The following is a 25,823-nucleotide window of genomic DNA, read 5'->3' as shown; positions in this document are numbered from 1 at the left end:
TAGAAATTATTTGTTGATTATAATTATTTGCAAAAATTTGAAAGGTCTGAATCATCTTAGACGGGAAGTTTTTAATTAAGAACTTTGATCAAACAGGCGAACCAAAAACAGACAAGTTCTCCTTCCGAGTCAGAGATGTAATTGCTGTTTAGTTAACTGTCGATACAATTAACGTGTTTTATTTTGTTTACAACTGTAGCGTCTTTAAGTACGAGCATGAATTTTCTACTATCCACCAATAATACCCGCAAAGAAATAACTGTGAGTACTTGGATTTGATTTTTTGTTGCGTATTTTCAAATAATCCATATGCAAAGTCGTCGACTCGAGGGTGCCTGCTGCCTGCCCGCCGGTAGCTGAGGCTGCGCGCTTCGCTAAGCACTGTAAATACTCCCCCGGTCACGTACCAAGCTGCAAACTGTTGAATATTAAAATATAAAATAATATTCCCACAAAGATCCAGCTGAAACTAAGAGCTCCGTGTTCGAGTTGAAAAAATCCGGCCTAAAAACAAATCCCTCGCGCGCCAGCGCGAATTGTAAAAAATTAAATAACTCCGTCTGGCTCTGAGTGGGGTATTTCAATTCTGCTTCCAATGCAATGTCGTACGTGTTTTTTCGGCATTCGGATTTGCAACACGAAACCAAGTTCTCGTGTAGTAACTTTGTTTAGAATTCCAAGCACGAGAGATGAAATAGAATATTGCGCTCCGAAGGCTCTTAATTTGTCTTTTCGATGAAATTGTTTTGAACTTGAGTTATTTCCTTTGGAGTCGTACTCGCTATTTCCATTTGCAAGGAGGCAGTTTGTTCCATTGAAAAGTAACAGGGCCTTTGAAAAAATATTTAGGTAGATTCACCGTTCACATCATGTACCTAGTCTGCTAGCGTCTGCTTGATAATGCGTAAGTTTCATTATCGCCAGTTGACGGGTCTGTTTGTGTTTACAAAATCCAGCATCTGTTCGGTGACGAGGGAGAGTGCGGGCGGTCAGGCGGGCGGCTGGGGATGGGCGGGGGCGGGGGCTTGCACCTACGCACTCCCGTAGCCCCATCCCATGTCATTAATCTAACATTGCGCGGTTGAGAACCGCATTCCGCATTCGAATAACGCTATAATATTATGGCATTCTTATGATTTTTTCCCCTGTCTTTTGTTATTTCGTAATAAATACAATACTTTAGCACGTAATAAAAATACGAAATTGCTGTAGGTTTAATGCAATTGTAAGGTTCGCAATCTTCAAATTCAGATTTTAAACACGTCATATGTGGATGTACATTATGTCTAAGTAACCATAAAATCGTTCTGTAGTATAAACTGATTAGGGATAATATAGAAATACGATATAATATAAGTACTTAAGAAAAGTTTTCATTACAAATTCCCTTATAAAAAGGCCTTCAAGATTACTTGGAAAGTTTTGAAAGTAGGTACCAATGCTACCTACTAATACTCTTCGCATATAGGGTTTTGGTTGTGAAATAAGAAGCACTAAAGTGATCCTTTTGTGAGACTTCAGCTTACCTACCCTTTTCATCCGCGCTCATCCTAACCACCGAACTTTTCCGTCTGAAATGTGAAAAATATCTTAAGCGAGAAATTGTTTCTAAGAGATTGTGGTGTATTTTCTTATAAGTCACAAAATAAGGAGTCTACTATACATTTATTATCAGTTTTGGATGCTAACCTCGAATATGTATTACTACTACTATTCATATACTATTTATACTCATATAATATGCCAGTAGTCTCATCTATTCAGTGTAAATGTAATGATAGGGGGGCACGGCACAGTCGCATTCTCTATAGAACATGAGACTCTTAATTGCTTATTCCAACCGTCCAGCACTCCCAAGTTTCCATTTATCTACATTAAATGGAACTATTTTAAATAAACTTTAAATAAATCAGAGTACCGACTTGTATATTTTGTTCACTAATAGTCGTTGAACTTGTCAATAGCTGTTATCTATGGGTCAATACGCTTCTCTTGAAATTATCAGGAGTCTGAACGCAAGGTCCCTCGACGGTGACCCCAACTAGCCCCTATCACCATTACATGCATATATAATCTATTATACTTATATGTACCTTTATGTATAAATAGCACAATTTATCTTATATAAGTATCAATGCTTATTTTATGAGTTTATAGCAGGTTCAAATGTCATGTTATAAAACGCGTTTCGACGTCTGGTATTGGCTTCGCTTTTCAACTTTTCTCATTAAGCATCAGAGTTTTCGACTGGACTGGTTTCGAGCCTGGGCCTTTTGTAATAACATTTCCTAATGAAAAAGTCTTGTCTTAAAAGTTATCCAAAGTTGGAAAACACATAATCTCTCGTGTGCGTCGATTAGGTAGGTACGTACAAACTTGGGAGGAACGGATTCAGATTTGCAATTTCGTAATCTTCTTATGGGCAAATATTTTATCTCTTTTATGTGTTCGTTTATCATCATAAATTGCTAATACAACTGGCAACAAGTGCCGTTACGGGCTCTAAACGTCTCTTTCTCTTCATATGTATGGCAAAACAAAAGTACTTAATTATAAAATACCTACACAGAAAAAAAAATAGTTCTCCAGCCAAGTAAATACTCTTGTGTCAAGACATTTTGTGTTTCCTATATAAGGAAACAATAAAATTCTTGCGTCAAGATATAAAATATTTCAAAGTTTATTATTTAAGCTAAAAAATTCAATTCTCTATCAGAGCTATAAAAAGTTTTTTTTTAAAAGCTTAATATTCTCACCAAGAGCGTTTGCGTTTTGTTTTATGTATTGTATTTTTTTTATTGAACCTAAGTGTCTCAGTACAATACTTAAAGAACTTTTGCCAAGAAACATTGTCTCTTGGGGTTAGATACTCATAATTGAATTGAGAATTATATTTCTCCATAAAAACAAAAAAAGGATTGGTTCAAGAGTACCTTACTCAATTTGAAATATCATATTATTTATATCAAGAGCTGAAATTTCTTAGCGCCAAGTTTAGTATGTCTTGAATAAAGTATTAATTTTCTTAAACCAACATGATTTTCGTCATCCGTTGAAAATGTAATGTTTGTAGTTCTAAACTTTTCAATAATCCTCTTCATCTTTTTCTTCTTCTTCCTCGCGTTGTCCCGGCATTTTGCCACGGCTCATGGGAGCCTGGGTCCGCTTTGAAACTAATCCCGAGAATTGGCGTAGGCACTAGTTTTTACGAAAGCGACTGCCAGACCTTTCAACCCAGAGGGTAAACTAGAGGACTTATTGGGATTAGCCCGGTTTCCTCACGATGTTTTCCTTCACCGAAAAGCGACTGGTGAATATCAAATGATACTTCGTACATAAGTTCCGAAAAACTCATTGGTACGAGCCGGGGTTTGAACCCGCGACCTCCGGATTGCAAGCCACACGCTCTTACCGCTAGGTCACCAGCGCTTTTGTCCTCTTCATCAAATATATTGATATCGTTTTATGTAAAAGTCTCAAACCAAAGTATTGGTGCTTTTTCTTTAAAATAGCTTTGGCTCTTGACTCTATATTGAAAACATCAAACCAAGAATGAATCGCTCTTGCGTAATAACTTAAAAGTCTCAAAGCAAAATTTTGATGCTTCTTCTTTGAAATAGCTTTGGCTCTTGACTGTTGGTTGAAAACATCAAACCAAGAATTTATCGCTCTTGTCTAAAAACTTTAAAGTCTCAAAGGAAAATTTTGGTGCTTCTTCTTTGAAATAGCTTTGGCTCTTGACTGTAGGTTGAAAACATCAAAAGTCTCAAAGAAAAATGTTGGTGCTTCTTCTTTGGAATTGGGTAATATTATTGGTTTGAGGAAGAGTTACTCAAGATAAAACCCTTTTTAAGAGCGTGCTATATTTCTTGCTAAGACGTTTTTTTTATTGCGGCGAATAATTAATATCTTAACTCAAATCACTAGTATCACTACCATTCGCTTTAAAAATGTGTAAAGATAAAACTAAATAATTTTTATTCTCCTTTAAAAAATCATGATCTTTTTAACTCAAGACATATTTATTAAACTAAGCAATTTATTATTTTCTTTAAGCAACCGTGCGCGAGAGAGTTTTGCGTTTTAAATTAAGATGTCTTTTTTATCGGTGTATGATCATTAAAGATGTTATTTTTATGTTAAAATATACATATACACACTATTGAGTATTTCGGTTGCAATACAATTTATTATTCTTTAATAAATGTATTTAATTGCTTTTTTTTGTTATGGTGATTTGGTGATTTTATAGCCATGTAGCTGAATTATAATTGAACTCCAGTCAACATGTAGCCTCAGGGCTACAATGTTGGGCTCGAAACAGACACGATGACGCTGACGCACACCACTAAATCCAGAGACTCGTGTCGCCTTCAATTACTTCCAATTGTTCCTGATATAATTACCTAATTGTGAAACGTAGTGTGTCTCTACTGTGCTCTGGTAATAAACAGTTTCCACGGGACTGCTTAAGATACAGCTTAATCTTATAACAAACCTGTTCACTGTTTTGTTAGCCTAGTCCAGAATATAATGAAATTTAATATATGATTTAGTATTAGTAATTAAAACACGCTGTATATAAAATATAGGGTTTCTGCTCGAGAAATTTGTCCTACGGCGAGGCGGGAAAATAAAGCCTCGCCGAAGGACAAATTTGCCAATGCCTCGAGAAATAAATCTCGTGTGATAAGTAAAAAGAATAACACATGATCTGTGTCTACAGTGTATTTGATTAGGTAGTAACATAAATATAACATTTTTTTTTTTACATTTTCAGGTCCTTAAGAGATTTATTAGTTAACCAAATAATATAAAAAAACCAATTAAAAAACTGCCTTGATCCGTGCCTGCATGATCGGAGTATCATGCTGGCTTCAACCGATTTTCATGTTTTGAAACTTTTGAAGTACTACCCTCAAATGTCCAGAAATTCGTCTCGTTTTAGGTTCTTTACTGTACTTCGTTTTTCGTTTTTTAGTTTGTCACATCGAGTTAAATTTATTGACTTGAATATTCTTGACTAAAAAATACCTACCATAATGTCGTTTTTAGGGTTCCGTAGTCAACTCGGAACCCTTATAGTTTCGCTATGTCCGTCTGTCTGTCTGTCTGTCCGAGGCTTTGCTCTGTGGTCGTTAGTGCTAGAAAGCTGAAATTTGACAAGGATATATGAATCAATAAAGCCGACAAAGTAGCACAATAAAATTTTAAAATTTAATTTTTTTAGGGTACCTCCCCTACACGTTAAGTGGGGGTAAACATTTTTTTTGCTTCAACCCTACAGTGTGGGATATCGTTGGAAAGATCTTTCAAAACTAATAGGGGTCTTCAACAAACATTTCTTGATAAAGTGAATATATTCGGAGATAATTGCTCCGAAAGTAAAAAAAATGTGCCCCCCCCCCTCTAACTTTTGAACCATAGGTCCAATAAATATGAAAAAAATCTTGGATTTAGAGCTTAAGAAAGACATTAAATGAAAACTATAGCGGATATGATCAGTTTAGCTGTTTTTGAGTTATCGCAAAAAGTTTTCCCTTCATAGTAAAAAGACGTACACCCACAGTTCATCCCTTGGTCAACAATCTACTATACTTTAAGCTGCAGTTTAGCTTATTGTGACGAAAGAGTAACTACGGAACCCTACTCTGAGCATGGCCCGACATGCTCTTGGCCGGTTTTTCTTATTTTACATTTTGTTAAATACCTAAAGAAATACACTAGCATATATAATCGCCGGCGCGCACGTTTGCACATATAGTTTTTTTGTTTATTGTTGAAGTTTTGATTATGAAGTGCAATTTATGGTTACTAAAAATTGACCATTTGTTTGATTATTTATCTCACCTACGACTCCTATAAGTTTGATTTGTAATAAAGCTTTTGAAACTTTAAAAAATTCTCGGGATACTCGAGAAACTCGAGAAATTCCTGGTCGAGAATTCCCGTGCCTCGAGAAATCAAAAAGGCCTAGAAACCAGAAACCCTAATAAAATACAAGTTATTAAGAAGGTACGTTTAGTTACAAGATATATATATGTGTACGTCAAATTATTAATTACAGTTACTTCGTACCTATTCTGGTAAAATAATATATAAGTATGTCAAATGTTTGAATGGGTTGAATTGGTAATACTACAGGGTGATTCATGAGACGTGAGCAGGTCCAAGCCTACACAATCAGTAAATTTTAATGAATCGTTCACAGTCATATTTAAGTAAATCAATTACGCTTTTTTCTGTTATCTAACTTTTTTTAAAGAACAAATTTGATGTTCTACAATCATGGACACCCTACAACACTTAATTAACGAAGATATAACTTTTTTAACCGTTATGACAGTATTTTGATTATGAAGAAAATAAAATGTCACACTTGAGTGAGATACGATTTTTCTAAAGTAACCAGACTCCAATGACATTCAATTTGTCACTTGTTATGGATAAAACAAATAGGGTGACCATTACAGTCGTAAATAAAATAAAATAAAAATTTTGAAGAGAAAAAAATAATTTAACGTTAATCTCACAAATACTGGAACGAAACAGTTACTAATAACTTACTGAATACGCAGGCTTGATCCTGCTCACGTCTCCTGAATCACCCTGTATACTTGGAGAGTACTTATTTATTAGATTGATACTAACCTCGGTAATTATTTGAATCTTTATAGGCAGGAACATATTAAAATAAAAATATGTAATATATAGTAAGTGCGTCAACTTGTAACAGATAGTAATAATAGGTATCTAGGTATATTGAGATTATGTGTATCATAAAAGTTACTGAAATAGATTAATTTTACGGGCGTTAGCATCTCTTCTGCCTAGAAAACGGTACGAATAAAAATCCTTTTAGACTAAGTGGGAATAAAACTTTCTGAACTATACTATAAACCCTTTTCTTTTTTCACTTATCTTTCTGAATCCATCCGCACTGTACCGTACCCAATTACCCAATGTCTTAACGAAAGTGATCAGGTTAAGTGGAGATATTGAATTTCGTTAAATTAGATTGTACACCTATTTCGTAGGTTATACACGTTGGATACCTCTTATAAATACGGTTCCGGAATGTGAATTAGCTAATCGCCATTCCAGAACAAATGGTCTGCCCTCATTGAGTTTGGATTTGGAATTCAGCATAGATACCTAGTCGCAGCAAATGGCAAATATAATTTGTTGAATGTGAATAGCTCAAAGCCCGTGCTTAAACTCACATGATGTCGTAAGGGGTTCTAATAGCGTAGTAAAATATTAATCCTATCAGATAATATCTGCCGAAATGAGTAGGATATAATCCTTTATACGCAGTGGGGTACTTTGTTATTGCACACCAGGGTTACACAAAGGTCTTGTGCGAAGCTAAATTCATCCATGCTATAAATAAAACAACGCTTCCATGTGTTGCCGAACGTCGTCGTTAGTTAAGGCTATGTTGCACAGCGTAAATTTTCGGATTGTACGGATATCTGCTTCTGTTGGGCATTCGACAGAACGGATTCCTCTTAAGCATTCAGACGTTTGGATGCGAGACGAATCGCAGACTCGCTGCTCTATAAAAAGTTCGTTTGTTTACGCGACAGCGCTCGCCGGATATGACTGGACGGTGGTACGCCACATGTAATGCGTATGGTAGCTTTTCACAAAGTGTTTGCCACTACTATTATGGTTCAAGCTACATAAAATGTTAATGATCATTTGTCTTTATAGTTGGCCCAGTCGGCGTCGGTGGCGTATCATTAACCGCAATTTACTTTATTGTTTTGATTATTGTTGAATCCTGAAACTGTACTGAAAGAACAATTGTATTGACTGAAGAGTATGTTTTAGCTTGTTATGTTTGAATTGGTATTATATGTAATATATGCCTATGTAAAAAGTATACAAAAACCAGTCGAAGTCTAAAATATTCTATAAGCTGTGTTATGTAAGACATAACAACCTATAGGTATGCCTTCTTAATCCTGGTTATTTTTCTATAATCTGAACACGTACACAGAGCTTCATGGAGCACGGAGTGTGAGTCACTGCTATTGTCTGGTTATGATACCATAAATAGCGCAAGATCTTAGGGAGCGCTGCTATGCAAACGCAATCATGATTTTAAACCGTCGAGTCGCCCCCGCCCAGCGGCGCGACTCGCGATGGACAATTAGAACTAACAAAAGTGGAGAGCCCTTGCGCGGTAGCGCTGACGCCACGCTATAACCTCCCGGTGCCTGGGGCGACTCTTCTAAATATACCTTCACACGTGATACTACTCCCTCTCGCCTGATAAAGTATTATACCACCCTATACTTGTCTTTATAGTCACATGAAAGTTATGTCCAAAGCCTCGTTATACTTCTTATGGCGTATTATCAGCTTTACAACTTTTCATTATTTGATCACGTTTATTACATTTTCGCGCATGAAACAGTTTTATAACAGGATTTATCAACAATGACAGAGAGTGTAACATCGTAAATGATTTACGCATTAAACCCGAAGCTACTTATGTAAGATACCTGTCAACAATACAAATATTGTGTACAGAGTACCTCCATAAAAGCGTGGGAATACAGGAATGGAATATTCCGTTTGGAAGGGGGAGTCCATGAAGAATAGCAGCAGGAGCGACGGGCAAGGAGACCCACTTCGTCGAGATGCGATTAATAATATCTTTAAAAGCTGTCCCCACCCTCCTTTTACTTGTATCGGTATTACTGTCCTACATTTCCCACGAATAGAGCATAATAATTTTGTAACCTATTCAACGAGAAAGAATTAGGAACCCTCTTTACACAGTCCTATTTATAATAGAGAACGTCTTTACATATAGGTATTTGAATGCATAAACATTTAATGCTCTGTATATTAGAACAGAACAAAGTTAACTTTTCTCATAATTTATTACTTTTATTAGCCTCTACTTTGTGTTTAGGTATAACGGCTAAAGAATTCCGATGGACTCATCTCAGTGTGCTAATCGAGGCCGACATTAAAACAACAGTCACTAACTCTTAAATATACTATATTGTTTTTTTATAGGCTATAGGCCAAGCAACACGAAGGTATCGAGGGAAATGCTTTTAACACAATTTGTGACTCCGTAATTTTGGTTTGGACTTTAGGTTAGGAGGTGAACATACCAAAAGTCCCCAGCCATAACCCTTGAGCCGGGGGGAAAGGGGGGGTTTGAACATGTCTACTTACACAAAACGACAGCTGATTAAATATTCTTCCAAGTTCAATATAGTCAAATTTTTCGATATCTTGTATATTTTTGAGATATCCGCTCTGGAAAGTTTATTTTGGGCTCTCATTTTTATCTTGATATCTACATTTCATTTCGTATAAGTGGGCATGTCGCTAAGATGCATTGTTCCTTAATATAATCGAAAAACTGAAAAATGGTACCTTCAAACCCCTCTCTTCCCCCCGGCTCAAGGGCTCCGGCCGGGGATTTTTGACATGTTTACCTCCTAATTAGTTCAAACAAAGTTACGACATTTCCCTCTATAATTTGACTGTATTCTAGCAAATGAATGATTTGATATTGAACCTTTTTTAAAGCATTCGTTGCCTGACCTAAGTACAAGGCATTCTAGGCAAGAGATTGGTATTTTCGGGTGTAGGTATTAAGAAAATTGGTTCCATATATGCCACCTAGGTATCTCTTTGTACTTGCCTGTGAAATAAGGTGTTCAGTTCATTACCATCTTAAAACAGGCTAGCCATTAGGAATCTGTAATAATTAATAAAGCGAAACAATTAGTAAAGCTTGGTCAAGTAAAACGTACCTACCTACCTAGTTGAAAAAAAAAACACGGGTGTTTTACATACCGCTGTGTTCCAGTCAAGTTAATGGTAAAACATAAATAGTGAAGCTTACGTATTTCAATTTGTTGAACACTGACAAATTGTTAATACAAACTACTTGTAATCGTGAGATGTTGTTCAATATGAGCAGAGATAAAGGATTAATCTAGGGCAGGCATCCTGCAGAGCTCATTCAAGATGGGAACAATAACATAATCTCGTGGTCTCAACTACACCGACGTTAAGGGGCACTAAACTCAACTATCCCTTCGCAATTCTCAGGCTTCCCGCGCGTCACGATTATATCTTAACTTAACCCCGCAAATACAATATACCATATATATCGTTTTTCTATTATTTTTTACAAGTATCTGTCTATTATTAATATTATTATAAGTGTCGATAAACTGTAACACGCGTAAAAAAAAATTCATGAGCGAAGGCTATTTAAAAGGGATTTTTTACTTACCGAGATAATTCTACACAATCATAATACTTACTTATTATCCTCTTTCTTAACCTACGAGGCGTGATTGAAAGAAAAGGAAAAAAGTAAATAGACAGAGTTTGCATTTGTAATATTAATTGGTATATTATTACAGCAATTAGCTACCCATGTCCAAATCACGTTCTTTAATGAGAGTATGGGCTCTGCCTGCCACTGTGCCAGTGAAGCGTGCAGTTGTGAGTAGACTACGCAATTGTGCTCAATAACCACTTCCTAATTTTGTCGTATCCGCTATGGCGCCTATGTAGCGACGCATGTTATAGGAATTTTAACGTACAAACTATGGAACTAAAAAGATCAAAAATCTTTTATTATGGATGATATTTTATTTTATTGTCAAAATGGAAAAGCGTAGAAATATGATAAAACTGTTCATTATTTTTAACAGAACTACAATTAACATTACATATGTATATCTGTCTTATATACATATAGGTATCTAGTTGTAAACAAGAAACCGTATAGTAAATTAGCTTCAATAAAACAGTTACGTATGACACTAGTCACACTAATTCAAGATATTATGAAGTAAAGCTACATACACCGTACACCTAATAGACGCTACCTAGAAAAAAGCGGCCAAGTGCGAGTCGGACTCGCCCATGAAGGGTTCCGTACCATTTATGACGTATTAAAAAAAACTACTTACTAGATCTCGTTCAAACCAATTTTCGGTGGAAGTTTGCATGGTAATGTATATCATATATTTTTTTTAGATTTTTCATTCTGTTATTTTAGAAGTTACGGGGGGGGGGGGACACATTTTACTACTTTGGAAGTGTCTCTCGCGCAAACTATTCAGTTTAGAAAAAAATGATTTTAGAAACCTCAATATCATTTTTAAAGACCTATCCATAGATATCCCACACGTATGGGTTTGATGAAAAAAGATTTTTTGAGTTTCAGTTCAAGTATGGTACTTACCAACTTTGAACAGTATAGCTCTTATAGTTTCGGAAAAAAGTGGCTGTGACATAATCGGACAGACAGACGGACATGACGAATCTATAAGGGTTCCGTTTTTTGCCATTTGGCTACGGAACCCTAAAAACTCCCCAAACTTGAAAATTTTGGGCCAAAGCTAAACACGATTATCAGTTTAATCTTCATTATTATTTTAGTTCATAAAGCAGCTGGCTATCCATTTCATGTAAAGGGTGGCGGTACTCACGTTCCAATATTGCTTAAATTCAGCGGTACCTTACAAAGCGGGAGGGTGTCCTGCCCGCGTGAGACTTCACTCGCAATTTAATTTTGCGCCGGCAGGCGTTTCGGACGTAAAATAAAAGCAATTCTGTCTACGTAGTAAAAGCCGTTATTGTGCTATCGATTCGATCCTTAAATAATTTAAAGGTATTGTTGGGAAAGCCGTTTATTTTCCTAAATTAACGTTTGGTAAAAAGCTATTTCCTTTACAAGGGTTGCAAATGGTGTGTCAAACAAGCCTCGCATGGTTCCCGCATGAGTGATGACTGACGGACGGGCCCGGCGTCAGTTCGACAGCGTTGGCACCAGCTTGCCGTGTCAATATTTCGATTCGCAGCCGAGAAACGTCAACTATTAACGGAAGCGCATAATTATTGCGACAGAATTATGTGTTGACCACATCCCTGAGATGAAATGACTATAAATCCTTTGATATAACTACGTCGGGCCTATGAAAACCATCATACTTGATCTAAATTCTTCAGATTAATGTTGATTTTTTATTGCACAATCTAAGACTCGTCATAATTTAAGTCTATCGTGTCTTATTATATTTTATGAACCCTACTTATTGTTTATCACATGAGGCTAGTTTAATGAGCATTACGTTCGTCATCGGAGATATTTCTGAATGTTTATTTATTGATACTCATAATTTGCGTCAAACTTATAATTTGCTACTGATTCTCCATTATGTTAATGTAAGCCACAAATCAATCCGTATTATCCGGATTTTGCTAACGAGGTAGTTATGCATGTGCATCAGCCATTGAATATTTCTGTTCCTTTTCTTCACAATTTTGCGCGACTTGCGCAATCAACACGTCTATCAGTAGAATGCCAAGTCCAAACGTATAAAAAAACGCTTTTTTTTACAATTGATGACACAGAACTTGAAAAACGATAGAAGAGTGACGTAACGTGTTAAGCGTGTTGAAAAAATTACCTATTCACTTCTCATACGCAAAATAAAGACAGCCCAACTGTTCAGTAAAATAATGTTGTAACTTGTATGTATTTCAGCACATGGTGGGGACGGGCATGGGGAACCCGTTCCCTGCGGCGGCGGCGGCTGCGGCCGCGGCGGCGCAGTTCGCCGCCAACGGCGACGCGCTGGCGGTGAAGTCTGATGCGAACGCCGCGAACCCGCCGCAGCCACCGCTCGTCAAGAGCGAGGGACCGCCGCCGCCCGCGCCGCTCCCGCCGGCCAACTTCTCACCACAACCGCCGCCTCAACCGCACCCGCCCAACTCTATAGACAATCAAAACAGCAGCTCAGTAAGTTTTACCACTTACTTCGATTATTACTATTTTGTACTTTATCAGAATGCCTTATTAGTTGTAGGTCTATTAATTTCTGGTGGTGTTTTGGAACCTGCTCGATTTCCTTATCCGGTTTGTACATCATAATGTAGACATGAATCATTATTCCAATAAGTTGTTTTTTTTTCACCAGTTTTTTCTGAAAATCGAAATATACAGCTTCATTGCAGAAATGCAAAATCCGGATATAACACTCAGTTTGGGTACTCAGTTAGACTTAGCTCTAGCATGCCTCGTATTAATTTATACTGACATTACATGATGACGCGGAATGCCTGAAAAAAGATTTGTATCAATTCAGTTCCCACATAAAACATACGTGTATCGTCATCCATATTATTAAGAATAATTTAACCGTTTGCAGCAAAGTGACGGAGACTCAGCAGAAGAGAGCACACCTGTGAGTGTAGCGGCAGTGGTGGCCCAGCAAGCGGCCGCCGCCGTAGCGGTGGCGCAGCAAGCGGCGGCGGCGCACGCGGCGGCCGCGGCGGCCAGCGCGGCCGTCGCCGCCGGCGCCACCGCCGCCTCCCCCGACAAACTGGTCCCCGTCTCGCAAGCCTCCCAGCCCAAGCGGTTACACGTCTCCAACATCCCCTTCAGATTTAGAGACCCCGATCTCAGAAACATGTTTGGGGTACGTACCGCACAACTATCGCCCTTCAATTCACTAGCGAAAGCACGGCATGAAAGAAACATTTGTGTTTTAATTGTAGATAAAAATATACAGATTTTAATTTACAACGTTTTACATTTCAGCAATATGGCACAATACTTGATGTAGAAATTATCTTCAACGAAAGAGGTTCAAAGGTAAGAATATGTTTTATACATAGCAAGAAAACTTGAAGTGGCTCTCTGAAATTGTATCATCGCGATAACAATTTCAGTGTGGCTACTTCTAATTGGTAACTCTCTATTTGAAATAATTCGTACTCTCAGAATGCGAATCACGTTACATAAATCCGTGTTCTCTGTGTACGCATTAGTTTCAGTTTATAAACCGAGTGAAATATTGGAATGATGCGCGTTTGTGGAATAACAAGTCTATAGCTTATCCTATTATGTCGTTAATTGCTACAGGCAGATACACTATAATGTCTATAATATATAGTTTGGCCCAGGACTGTCTCATTTCAAACATAGACAGAGTATAGTTTTCCTGGCTCTTACTGACCGACAAGTTGTGTTTGCCAGACTATATATAGTACAGGCAGCGGTTACTTTCGCTGGGCAATTCTAATTAAATTTGTGTAAGTATTTGATCTTTTGATTTATACGTAACGTAGCATTCCAATAGTTCTCTTCAAATGCAGTCACTGGGGAGCTCTGAATATAATGATTAACATTAATCGGCCGTAAAAATGCTACGCTGGTTATTTAATATAGTTTTTTCGGCCATTTAATGTTACCCTAATGTTCAAAGTTGCTAAATTGACTATTTAATTGATTCGTTTCTTGTTTTTTTTCTTAAACAAATATGAATGTTCATAATTTAATTCTTTAAAACTCATGCCAATATATTGTTTAAATGAATTTAATAGTAAGAAAAATTATATCGTGATATTTTATTGTAACAAAATATTTGTAGAAAAAAAAAACTTGAAACTAACATTTAAATCTATGTACCTTCAAAGCTATCCAATGGATGTTTCCTGTATTCAAATATGAGCGAGATTACAATATTTACAGCAGCTTTGAAGTTACATAAGAAAATACAATTTCTTTTCAAGTAATTGCTGCCCAAACAAAAGTTTGTAACTATAACGTTTAAAGATTTCCCCTATTTTAACAAATCATTGATCATGCCTTTATTTTCGATTACATGCAATTATCTTTTGGGTTAACAAATCTAAAGGCAAATGGGCTTAGATTATTAATATTAATACATTGTGTTTAAGACTATCTATCTCATAGCATATTCTTGGTTTTAATGTTTGGTGCAGTATTCTAATTGCATTGTAAATTTTCATCGAATTAATATTATTACAATATCTATGACCTTGATAACTATCTGAAGATACTATGAACAATATATGTGCTAGTGACATATTTTCCACCGTGTCTCTAAATACCAAGGTTGAATCTGCTAATTACTTACTTTTACTGTCACTAGTTTAACTTTGAAAAATATGTCGTTAGCGTATGTATGTTAATAGAGAATGTTTCTTATTCATTGATACTCAAAAAACAACTCACTGTAAATGTCAGTTCCCTATAAAAGTAAAACACAAGATATCTAAATGATTTTTTTTATAATAATTGATTGGATTGACCGCTTTTTCGTGTTTACTGCTTTCCTTGTGTCAGTTTGGTGACCGCCCCTAAAGTAGTCCATGCTCGCTCATAAAGAAAGTATTTACTTCTTACAAATAATAGCTCCAAGTTTATTTTTTCTTCAAAGCCTCACATTGGGATATGCAGTATTAGAGAATGATGCATCGTCACTTTAACAGCTGATTTTCTGAGTCATATTTTCAGGACAGCTCTATTATTCATCACTAATATTATGTTATCGTCCCAACTGCACTCGCATTTTTCTCGTTGTACATACTGACCGTGAACCTAGTTTACGAATCATAGCACATAGTCCTGAATGGCTTACTTAGGTCAACATGACGCAAACGCAACGCGTGTAGTTTGGATGATGGACTCATTCTGAATTTAATCCTGTCTATTATATTGATAGTGATCTTAATATTTTTGTCCTCTTTAAATAATATGAACAGTTCCATTACACGCTTCCTAACCAGGGAACATGATGTATTCATTAGTATTGGGCATGATTTCGCTGGTCCTGATTATTGTCTTAGTCAATCGATAACGTTAGTATTCCGTGTTTCCTAGTACTACTTATCTAGGGTGCATCACTTAGTTTGGCTTTATCTCGAATGTCATTTGTGTCTTCTTGGTCTGAACGATCGAGTATTGTCTGTGATCACAATGAGCTTGCCTAGCGCGTGTTGTATCACGGGGCGCCCGCGCCGAGCATCGCGTCGCGGAATGGCTCGCGCCACCTCTTGCCAACGGTTTTCCTTTCTCTCTGCCCAAAAATATTTTTACTATTATAAATACTTGCACTCAGAATGGTAATAATAGAGCTGTCATTGCTTTTATAAGTGTAAGCGTTTCGTACAATCAGCAACTTGTTTGTCACTTTCACAACTCGTCTCTTCCACTGTACCGTGTGCTGTGCTAGCTGCTTTTTGTATCTATGGATTATCACCGTTTATGGATAGTAGCTAACTTGTCTCAGCACGACTATTTGATACAGACATTATAATGATTACCTATTGTATTACTTTATAGGTTCAAATATGAATGCCATTTATGCTGTTGAATTTTTGATGAACTTAAACCATGATATAATACGAGTAGAAACCAAAGCTAGGTTTTGATTGCTTATGACTTTCATTAATGTATTAGACTTTGGACACTGTACAAACATGCACATTAATTATGTCTTAGTGTCTTCGTTAGTGTAGCCAATATAAGTTGTAATTGATAAGAATATATAAACCCACCAGTCATCAACCCCGGCCGTTCAAAACACCAAATCGTTAGCTTTGCTGTGCGTAGTTACGGCCAAGCATACCGGTCGGAGGTATGAAAATATTAATAGAACAAATCGCAGCTAACATCTCACACAAAGTTGATCGTTGTGTCATAAAGTAGACCCTCTTTACATAAGACTAGCTCCGAGGTGTATACATGTGTGAACTTTGAATACTACTCGAACACTGTGATACAAATACTCCTTCCAATAGTACAGACTACTAGGTCGAGCGACATATTAAGTTACTTTAATCCAAACGCTTCTGTGTACCCATTCAGCTAGAATACGCTCAAAGTATCAACGTAATAAAATCAATTAATATCCTCTCGATTTTTTCACTAGAATATTTAAATAAAGAATATGCAATGCATAAATGTTAATTTTTGTTGCACGTTGTTTTTTGAGCGACGCTGTTTTTAATGCATGTTTTGTCTGTCTTGCATGCAGGGATTCGGTTTTGTAACATTCGCAAATAGTGGTGATGCGGAGCGAGCACGAGAGCGTCTTCACGGCACCGTGGTTGAGGGCAGAAAGATAGAGGTGTGCATGACTCAATGAATACCATCCGTACCGTAGCACTGTAACTTACCCGCTCCCTGGCCACGCCCGCCACGCCGCCACCGCCACCGCCGTCTGCTCTGTAGTTACTGTCATGCTAGCGTGCAGCCCGGGCCCGGCGGCCCGCCTTAGCACTAAGTATGCCCGACTCTAATCTAATCCACAAACAAACCTTATTTATTTTATCCCTTTACTCTCTAGACGGTCATTTAAAATGCCGATCGAAAGAGAGACTCTCACAGAGAACTGTCTGTAGAACGAACCGTTCGTCCCAATGCCACAGAGGTAAGACTACAAGTTAAAATTTTAGTTCGATTCTATCTATATATTCTAAAAGTAAATCGAAGCACTAACAATGATTTCGGCGACTGAATGGCATTAAATATTGTTGTTCACGAATCTCCCTGTAACTGAACCCCCGACGGAAACTTACTAACACCTCCCGTTTTTCCTGTATCTCGCACTGCAGTGTCAAATGTCTCAACTATTATCGCCATATTATTTATAGACAATAATTTACATTCAAAGTCAGAAAGAAAGTCAAAGTAGCTACTTTTAGTCGTACGTGCTGTAAATTGAATTCTGTTAATTGAGACATTTGACACAACATTGGCTGATTTTACAGAGCACTAAAACTAAATCAGTACCCCAATTCGCAATAGTACTTAATGTATCATTAACACATTTATGATTTTGTATGTTGGGTTCGAATCCCAAATCAATGTATCGATTGATATCTAATTAAACTGTTTATTTTACTGATACGCTTAGTGGTTTCGAGCACCACTGTATTAGTATCATCATGTTTTTGCGATGTCGAAAAATTTACTTGAATATTTTTTGTTTCTATGTATTTTATAAATTCGTGTAATAATTTATTCTGAACTTGTATTTATTTAAGAAAAATCAGCCAATATATGTTTATTGCAATCGTAGTTTAAATAAACGTATTCTGATCTAGTATTCAATTTCCAAACCAGGTTAATAATGCGACGGCAAGAGTTCAGACAAAGAAACCTCCCACAGTACCAAACGGTAAGCAAGGAATAATCTGTTAAACCTTACAATTTTTTTTTTAATTACTTTGTATATTTTTTATTCTTGTGCATCAAGCGGTTATAGTTTGTCAAAGGGCTATCTCATTTCAAACATAGACAGAGGGAGTCATACTATCTTTGTCTTACACTAGTACTAGCATCCAAAAGAAAAGGATGAGTATAGTTTTTATTGTTCTTATTTACTGACAAATTGGTTTGACCAACTATAGTAACAAAATAACTAGATTAAAACATTTAGCCCTTATCTGAACGATAAAACGTAATCCATCCTGAGGTTTTCTCTTTTGATCCATCCAGTCTTTCAAGCTAGGAATGGATCAGTTCCCACGCTGGGTGAGAGCTGGAATCGTAAAGATCAGTGTTGTCAATGTACCTTTGTATACATATATTTATGTTGGCTAGTGCCGTTGTCTGAATGCAATTAGGTGAATGCTATTTAGAGATCGAGTCCACTGTCAGCCGGAGACGGTCTGGGCCTGGCCCGCTCCACAATGCTGCGCAATGCACCGACTAGCGCAATCCCTGCACTCTACGGACTTTTACTCTTTGTTTATTAATAAACACGTTGCCCAACTGCATTCCTAACCTAAATAACGCTCTCGATCGGGCTATCTTCACACGATAATACATTACAGCTCACATTTACATGGGTCTTGATGGCTGTCTCCGGTGGCGGTGTCACTTGTCTGCGACAAATTAACGCTCGTCTGCGAGCGGATTACACCACCAATTAGACAGCTTGTTAGTTTAACGTTAATCATGTCAATGAATGACTAGGTACCCATGAATATATTTGTTACGTTATCATTTACTGGAATGAAAGTCACTATATTGTTTTGCACTGACACCTAGGTATACTTACAATTCATATAGTGCGAATGAAATTCTTTTTATAATGCTAGAAATAGCTAATTTAAAAAATGATATAGTTCGTGTCATCCTCGATGACGCGCAGATTTATCAAATCTAACCTTTAATAACAGAGCAATACGAGTCAAGGCACGCGTCTTCGTGAATGACACGATCTTTGATTGTTAACACTTTCATAACATGCTTTTAATTTGTTGCAGTGTGCGTCCAGTGGCCTGAAGGTAAGATTTTGCACACATACTGTACACATCTCTTCTTCGACGATAAAAATGCTTACGCGTATACATTTTATTATAACAATCATTCGAGCATGATTTCTTTACTTACTGTGGTGGGACTATGTGGTTGATTAGTTCTAATGCTCGATGCAATCTTGTATGTCACGGATTGAATTTACGACATTTGTGAAGTTAATCTCACGGCCATGCTTCTTTAGAGCAGAAAGTCAACGGCTGAATAGTTGTGTGATATTCGCGTAATACGGACGCGGACTCGGACCGCGTGTGCCGTGTGTGACCTCTGGCGAGCTGTAATGTGGCATGGCCCAGACATCCTTTATGTGAATAATGAATTACATTCCAACATTACCCGACTGCGGCCGAGCCGAGGGAAGGGTATATATTATACTAGCCTTGTAATTAGAACTGCATTTTAGTATAGCATTCTTAGTAATTTTAGCATTTGTTTATAATTTGTGATTAATGGTCGGATAATGTCATACTGGCTTCCTTAATCTGCACTCGTATGAAAAACTATATCGGTTAACTGAGGAAAACGGCGACGGTTCCGGCGAAATTCGATTACAAGAGAGAATGCAGGTATTACGCAATCACCACATCACAAACGTGACGTGAGCTTTATTTATTTGCGTGTTTTGCTACGGTCTTACGCTCACTATACGCTCGTTACAGGTATACCTAACTTTTGTTAAATGCCTCTTAAAAAAAACTTATACATACCAAATTCGCAAGGCATCCCTCTCGACAGACGACTCAACTTTGATGTTATTTATTATTTTTGACTTGTTTATTGGCTGTATGAAATAAATGACTATGACTATGACTGGGGATAAAAGGCGTCCGCGGCCCCTGAACCGAGATGCATACCTAACATTTTTAGTGAGAAAAAGACAGTTTATACCCGGCATCTCGAGTAGTCGCATAGGAATAGTTTATATAGTGATACCGAAGAGCAGTTATGCGTTTTGTGGTGTGGTGATGCTGGTGCGTAACGTGCCTTGCGCGTGTGTGCGCAGGGCTGCGGGTGTCCGGCGTGTCGTGGCCGTGGCTGGGCGCGGCGCCGGCGGCCGCGGCCGCGCCGCCGCTGGTGCTGGCGCCGCGCGCCGCGCAGCGACGCAGGTAACGCATGCCCTGCACCGTAGTCTGTGTGTTGCATGTAGCCGTGCCGCGCGCCGTGCTGCGCCGCGAGCCCCGCGCGCCCCTCGCCCCCCTCGACCCTTCGCTGGCGCACGCCGTGTTGCCCCGCGCCGCCTACGCGTCGCCCTTGCACGCTGCGTATGCACAGTGAGTACTCACCGCACCGCACCGCACCCGCCACCTGCACCGCTCACATAACACTAACCTGTCCTTCCCCCTTCCTGCTCCTCTTATTTATTTTTTTAACAAAACTATATCTTTAAAATTATTTTACATGACACACTGCCACAAAAAGTTCTATCTATCAATGCATCTATGTTAAGAGTTTTTCTCGCAATGAGAATGTTAAAGATCATAATCGTATAATGGCATATCGAAAAAAGTATAATCCTTGATTATTGGTTTAATTGCACTTTACAATAACAGGACATCAAATTTACCCCGGCCAATCCGTCCCAAACGCCACCACTGATTGAAGGCCACCAGTCCAATATCCCTGCTCCCCGCTCCGCCCTATCCTTCCTCCCACTGGTATGACTGTTTACAATAATTGTTACAAATAACCTCTTACATACTTGTTTGTGTTTTACGTTCGATGAAAGTGTAACTAACGACTAACTGGAACGTTTGCTTAGCGCACTGTCATGAACGGTAGATTGCAACTCTTCGCAACTATTTTCACACACTCTTTCAAAGTAGATATTACTCGTATTTTCTCTTGTTATATGGATCTTAATTTTATAGATGTTGTAGTTAACTTTTGTAGTAGCCTTTGCGATAACTTCTGTTTTACCATAGTTTTATTACAATGTTTATTAGAGAAGCTGACTAGAACTGTTTATATACACATTAATTTGGAATTAGAATTACATAATATACTCTATTCGCGTAGGCTTATAGGTAGTTACACTGACGATTTAACCTAAGCGAATGAAATATTATGGAATACAACGTAGCATAGCTTTATTTCTTACAATGTGCTGGTAGCTCGATGCCGATGGATATAAAAAATAATAATGTTTTATTTCAATTTTCAGTGTTTATTACGACCCGTTCTTAGCTGCAGCTGCGACGGCTGACTCCAACTACAGACTTCAGGTACACATTCACTTGCATGAGTTTTATTTTGACATACATGAACATTATTTCGCCATATATATCTGTTGTGTGTGAAGGGCCTCTCTGGCGCGTCCGCGTCAGACGAACCGAGTGGCAGGTTGTGTGAACCTATACATGTGTTGTTACAGGCCGCGAAGCCGGCAGCCGAGGTAAAGATCACGCCTCTAGCTCAATTTGATCGATATGCGACAATATCTGTATCTCTATCGCTTCCTGATTCATGTTACCACCACGCTAGTATAAGTCAGATGTAAACCATTGTGGAGTGAGTGCTGGGATTTTGTTTGCTCCTTTTTATTCGTATGGTCCTATTGGTTGGTAATCCACCGTAATATATTGAGGGTGCACATTGTGTTTGTGGTAACCGAGACGATGGCTGCTGTTGAGTTATCCTTGTTCCTTTGGTACTGTGGTGGGTGAATTAGTTTTGCGCGTTTGCTGCAGCTGTGGATTGACTCGAACAGAGGCTAATTATTATCATGCTCCGAGTAGAACATTGAGCCCACAAAGTCGTAATTGCTACTATCGAAGTATGCTAACCATCACCACGTAGCACTTACAAAAGAATGTTAGTAATCGTAAACTTTGAATAGTTCTTGTCTTTATTTAATTATTCCTGTTTCAATCAATAGTGCATGACTATTTCTTCCATTACCTTATTTCATTTTCTGCAACAACACTTACCTTTCGTTCCTACTCCACATTCCGACGAACCGCATTCGCAAGTTTCCTAACATTCTTCACTTGTGTGGTAAGGGAGAACTAGCGACTGCCGTGTAATACCCTCAGCAGCTTGGGCTATTCCCAGCAGTTGTATGCAATAAGTTCCACCGCCGACTGAACATAAACTAATGGGAATAAGCGAGCAGCGTCGGCTTTTTGCTACAGAAAATATGACATCATTAGACTATAAAACGAACTCTGCATGTCTAGAAAACTGTGTAAAACTCACTGACATTCGTAATTTACCACGTATTGTGTTACAAATGGTTTTAAGTGCTTTATTATTATGCATCGTTCTGGCTTTTTCTTTGTGGCTCATGTAAGCTAAGGGCTTTTAAGTTTCACAACGAGAGACAGTGACTGGTGAGTGATCTTCGAGCCGTAGACATGGTAAAGTATTCTCTCAATTCGAAATGTATATTTCTTCAGTCAAACCGTAATGTTAAAACCTTTTGACCGCCAAACACGTCATATGACGCGCGCGGCTACAGCCCAATATCAATCTTCATGCATACCGACAAGGTTCACGATTACGCGCCGCGTACGATAGGCGTGGCGTTCAAAAGGTTAAACATAGAATCCAAACTTATGGTTTCTAATCGATGTATACAGGGACAGGGTGATCCCCTACCCTGTATTGCCTTCTTGTGGGCTCACTGTCAACATTAGATATTAATGGTTAGGTACCATATGGTCTTTTAGTTACTTTACGTCACAATGTCGTTTTATGTGTTATTGACAGAACCCGGAATTTTCGCGGCAAAACAAAATACTGTCGCAATCTTGCTAGTTTCAGAAACGGTGTTTTATCGATATCGAGTATACCTCGAGTATACCTACATACAAAAAAATCATGCCGATATATTTATATTATTTCATAATCATTCCTGACAGTTAATTTAAAATATGCAAAAGAAGTGGTGAGTTAAGGGAATGATTTATATGTGTTATTCCATCTAAAACAAAACTATACATAGGTACCTACTGTATTATAGTAGTGTATGTGACTGCTACATAATAAAAATACACGAGTGTGGGTTTAAGAAGCGAACGAAGCGAGTTTCTTAATAGGATTACACGAGTGTTTAATGCCTAATTATTTTATTTATTTATTGAGAGGTTCTACAGCGTTTGCAATGAATAATATACAACAAACATAGTACTTATAAGCATAGCCAATAACAGAACTCCCTGGAAATTATACAAAATAAAATATCATCTGTGGGTAGACTTGTGACTTGTGCTGTACAAAAAAAATTTTTGGTCAAAACAGTAAAAGTACACTTTTCAAAATGATGGTTTACAGTTTTAACATCGAATAATTGCACCAAAGCGTGTTGGGCTTGTAGGCCAGATCATTGAAGTAAGCTACCAATACATTTTCCACGAAAGACTGGGCGTTTTTGCTGATTTTCCATTGAATAAAAGTTTCATATGCCGCCAATAATTTTTTTACTCGATTTTGATGGTAAAAGGCTATCGTTCGCGGCTCTTGCCTCTATTAGTATCACTGGCAGCGTCAATTTTATGTGTTCCTCGTTTTCAATGCTTGAAAATGACATTTTCGTCAATATATAAACTAAAAACATGCAAAACTATTCCAATTTTATGAAAAATACGGAAAATGGCTGGCGCGTATTTTTTTTTTTTACGCACGATTCCAATGCGCGCGCAAGGCAAAGGCGCGAACGAAATCGACAAACGGCCAATAAAAAAGATGTAACAGCTAATATTTTCGTATTTCTATCCGACGGATGGAGATCAAATCGATAATATGTTGAGATAATTTAATCTATAAATTACGTTTGGTGTGATAAAACCTCTTTGAACTAACATTTGAAACCTAATAGTTGGTTAAAAAAAATGTATTACTCGACCAAATTAAGAAGGCTCCGTCTCCATCCATATTATTAGCAATCATTTACCTTCTTAACTCAGTCGGATAATATAAGGTGACTGTGGGCAAGACCGGCATACTTTATTTATTTTTTACGTTGGAGTATTCTAGCTCCATTAATTATTCAACTACGTAACCGCTTGTAATCAAATACGACGAAGAATTTCATAAATAATACTTAAGCTATAGTGACAGATCATTTTAATCATAAATTAAGCAAAAACAATAGTATTTCTTTAAATTCGGCGAGTAGACGGACTTCCCGTGTAGTTTAAGGTAAGTCCGTCTAGTAACGATATCAGCCATACTATGGGTGCTTATATGTTCCTATTCGAATCCTTACAAAGAATGAAACAAGACAATGAAAAGTGTACTCTAAACTTGTTAATATAGGGCTTAGATTCGAAATAAACACAATTTTTCTTATTCAAAGGTAAGTCCTGTAAATATATTACGTACATGGGGTGGTAAACCTTTTTTGGAAAATACTTATACGTACTTATTTTTTGGACTTCTCAAATAAAATACCAATAGTAATTTAAAAATTTACTCGTTGTTTTAAATTTACGGAGATCAAAGAGGGTTACATAAATAAACTTATAGTTGTAGCAATTTTAAACTACGAACACCGTTTAAGTTTAAATCGAATAGTGATTGGCATATCAAATTCCATAACACAAGTACCTACATACGTACATTTTCAGGATAAGCAAGGCGAAGAACCCACGCCACGTAGCGGCGTGGCACGCGCGGTACAGCGTTGGCGCGGCGCGTAACCTTGTATCACGGTGTAAGCAAACCGCCTAGACTACGATAAGTGCAATAAATGTTCCGAAATAAAAAAATACGCACCAACTGATATGACTGCAATGCATTTAATCTTCAAAACTATCAAGTAATATGACTGAAAAACATTCTTCTAAAATTCAAGAGGAGTTAAAAGGGTAATAAAATGTGTCATAGGTATAATAATATACCATATGAGGGCGATTATCATGGGTTGAAATCCCATATGTTTGTATAATCTACACAGATATTTGTTCCTCCAGTCATGTTTGTTTTTTTTTATGTATTTATCTTTATAAGTTTGTATATGTCGTCGCCTAGCCCCTATTGGTATAGTATATGCTTTGCTTAGTTTGGGGCCAATATTTATTTATTTACATAATAGGTATTTTCTTATTTGTATTTTCGGTTACATAGCGCTGACACATTACTATTTTCGAAATTAAAATTGTTAATAAACACAAACATCATACGCAATGTCGTAAAGATTTATCTGTAGTAACCTTATAAATTCGTAATAAATAATATTTAAGCCATTTAACAGTTGGTAACCTCTGATTCAAGGAAAGTCTTGCTCATATGACTGACTTGCCCTGTGCATAGTAGACGGACTTTCCTACTTAACCAAATTTTTATGTGATGAATGATGGAACGTATAATTACAAAACTAAGCCAATATCTGATAATTTAAACACATAATAAAGATAGCCGGGTCTTATATTACTTACGTAGTCAATTTCTGGCGCAAAATCTTGTGATAAACTATTTTTTACAATTTTATTTGCAGAGACTGTCGCACTATCACTTCGAGTTCCATACACGTAATGACTTGTTTAGGCAGATTGCTCTGAAGTTCGTTGTCACAGCGCCATCTGTTTTAGAGTGAGAGAACTAGCACGAAAAACAGACATAAACTCGACGCTAAACCGGCAAACGCTTTCAAATTCAAAAGTTAGAACGTGTTGACGGACTTGCCTTGTAGACGGCCTTGCTCACAGTGAACTTGATGAAAAAGCACGAGTGTTATAATATACTGAAA

General features: G+C 37.5%; 1 protein-coding gene across 7 annotated transcripts in view; it reads left to right on the top strand.

Moving 5' to 3' along the window:
• The window catches only part of LOC133521326 (RNA binding protein fox-1 homolog 3), a 164,450-nt gene that overhangs the window by 130,558 nt on the left and 8,069 nt on the right, over nt 1–25,823 (top strand). For 4 of the 7 annotated variants that reach the window (XM_061856235.1, XM_061856229.1, XM_061856233.1 and 1 more), the window contains 9 exons: nt 12,545–12,799; nt 13,209–13,478; nt 13,601–13,654; nt 16,845–16,937; nt 17,936–17,990; nt 19,084–19,104; nt 20,283–20,406; nt 21,297–21,357; nt 21,507–21,527. In XM_061856235.1, the coding sequence (XP_061712219.1) occupies nt 12,548–12,799; nt 13,209–13,478; nt 13,601–13,654; nt 16,845–16,937; nt 17,936–17,990; nt 19,084–19,104; nt 20,283–20,406; nt 21,297–21,357; nt 21,507–21,527 (951 nt within the window). In that variant the 5' untranslated portion in view covers nt 12,545–12,547. Of the gene's footprint in view, nt 1–12,544; nt 12,800–13,208; nt 13,479–13,600; nt 13,655–16,844; nt 16,938–17,935; nt 17,991–19,083; nt 19,105–20,138; nt 20,242–20,282; nt 20,407–21,296; nt 21,358–21,506; nt 21,528–25,823 lie in introns of all 7 variants that reach the window. The other 3 variants (XM_061856230.1, XM_061856232.1, XM_061856231.1) reach the window with 3 other exon arrangements.

Source organism: Cydia pomonella, chromosome 9 (genome assembly GCF_033807575.1).
Source record: "Cydia pomonella isolate Wapato2018A chromosome 9, ilCydPomo1, whole genome shotgun sequence".
NCBI lineage: Eukaryota > Metazoa > Arthropoda > Insecta > Lepidoptera > Tortricidae > Cydia > Cydia pomonella.
Note: the sequence above shows the minus strand (reverse complement) of the source record. Positions and strands in the feature narration are given on the sequence as shown.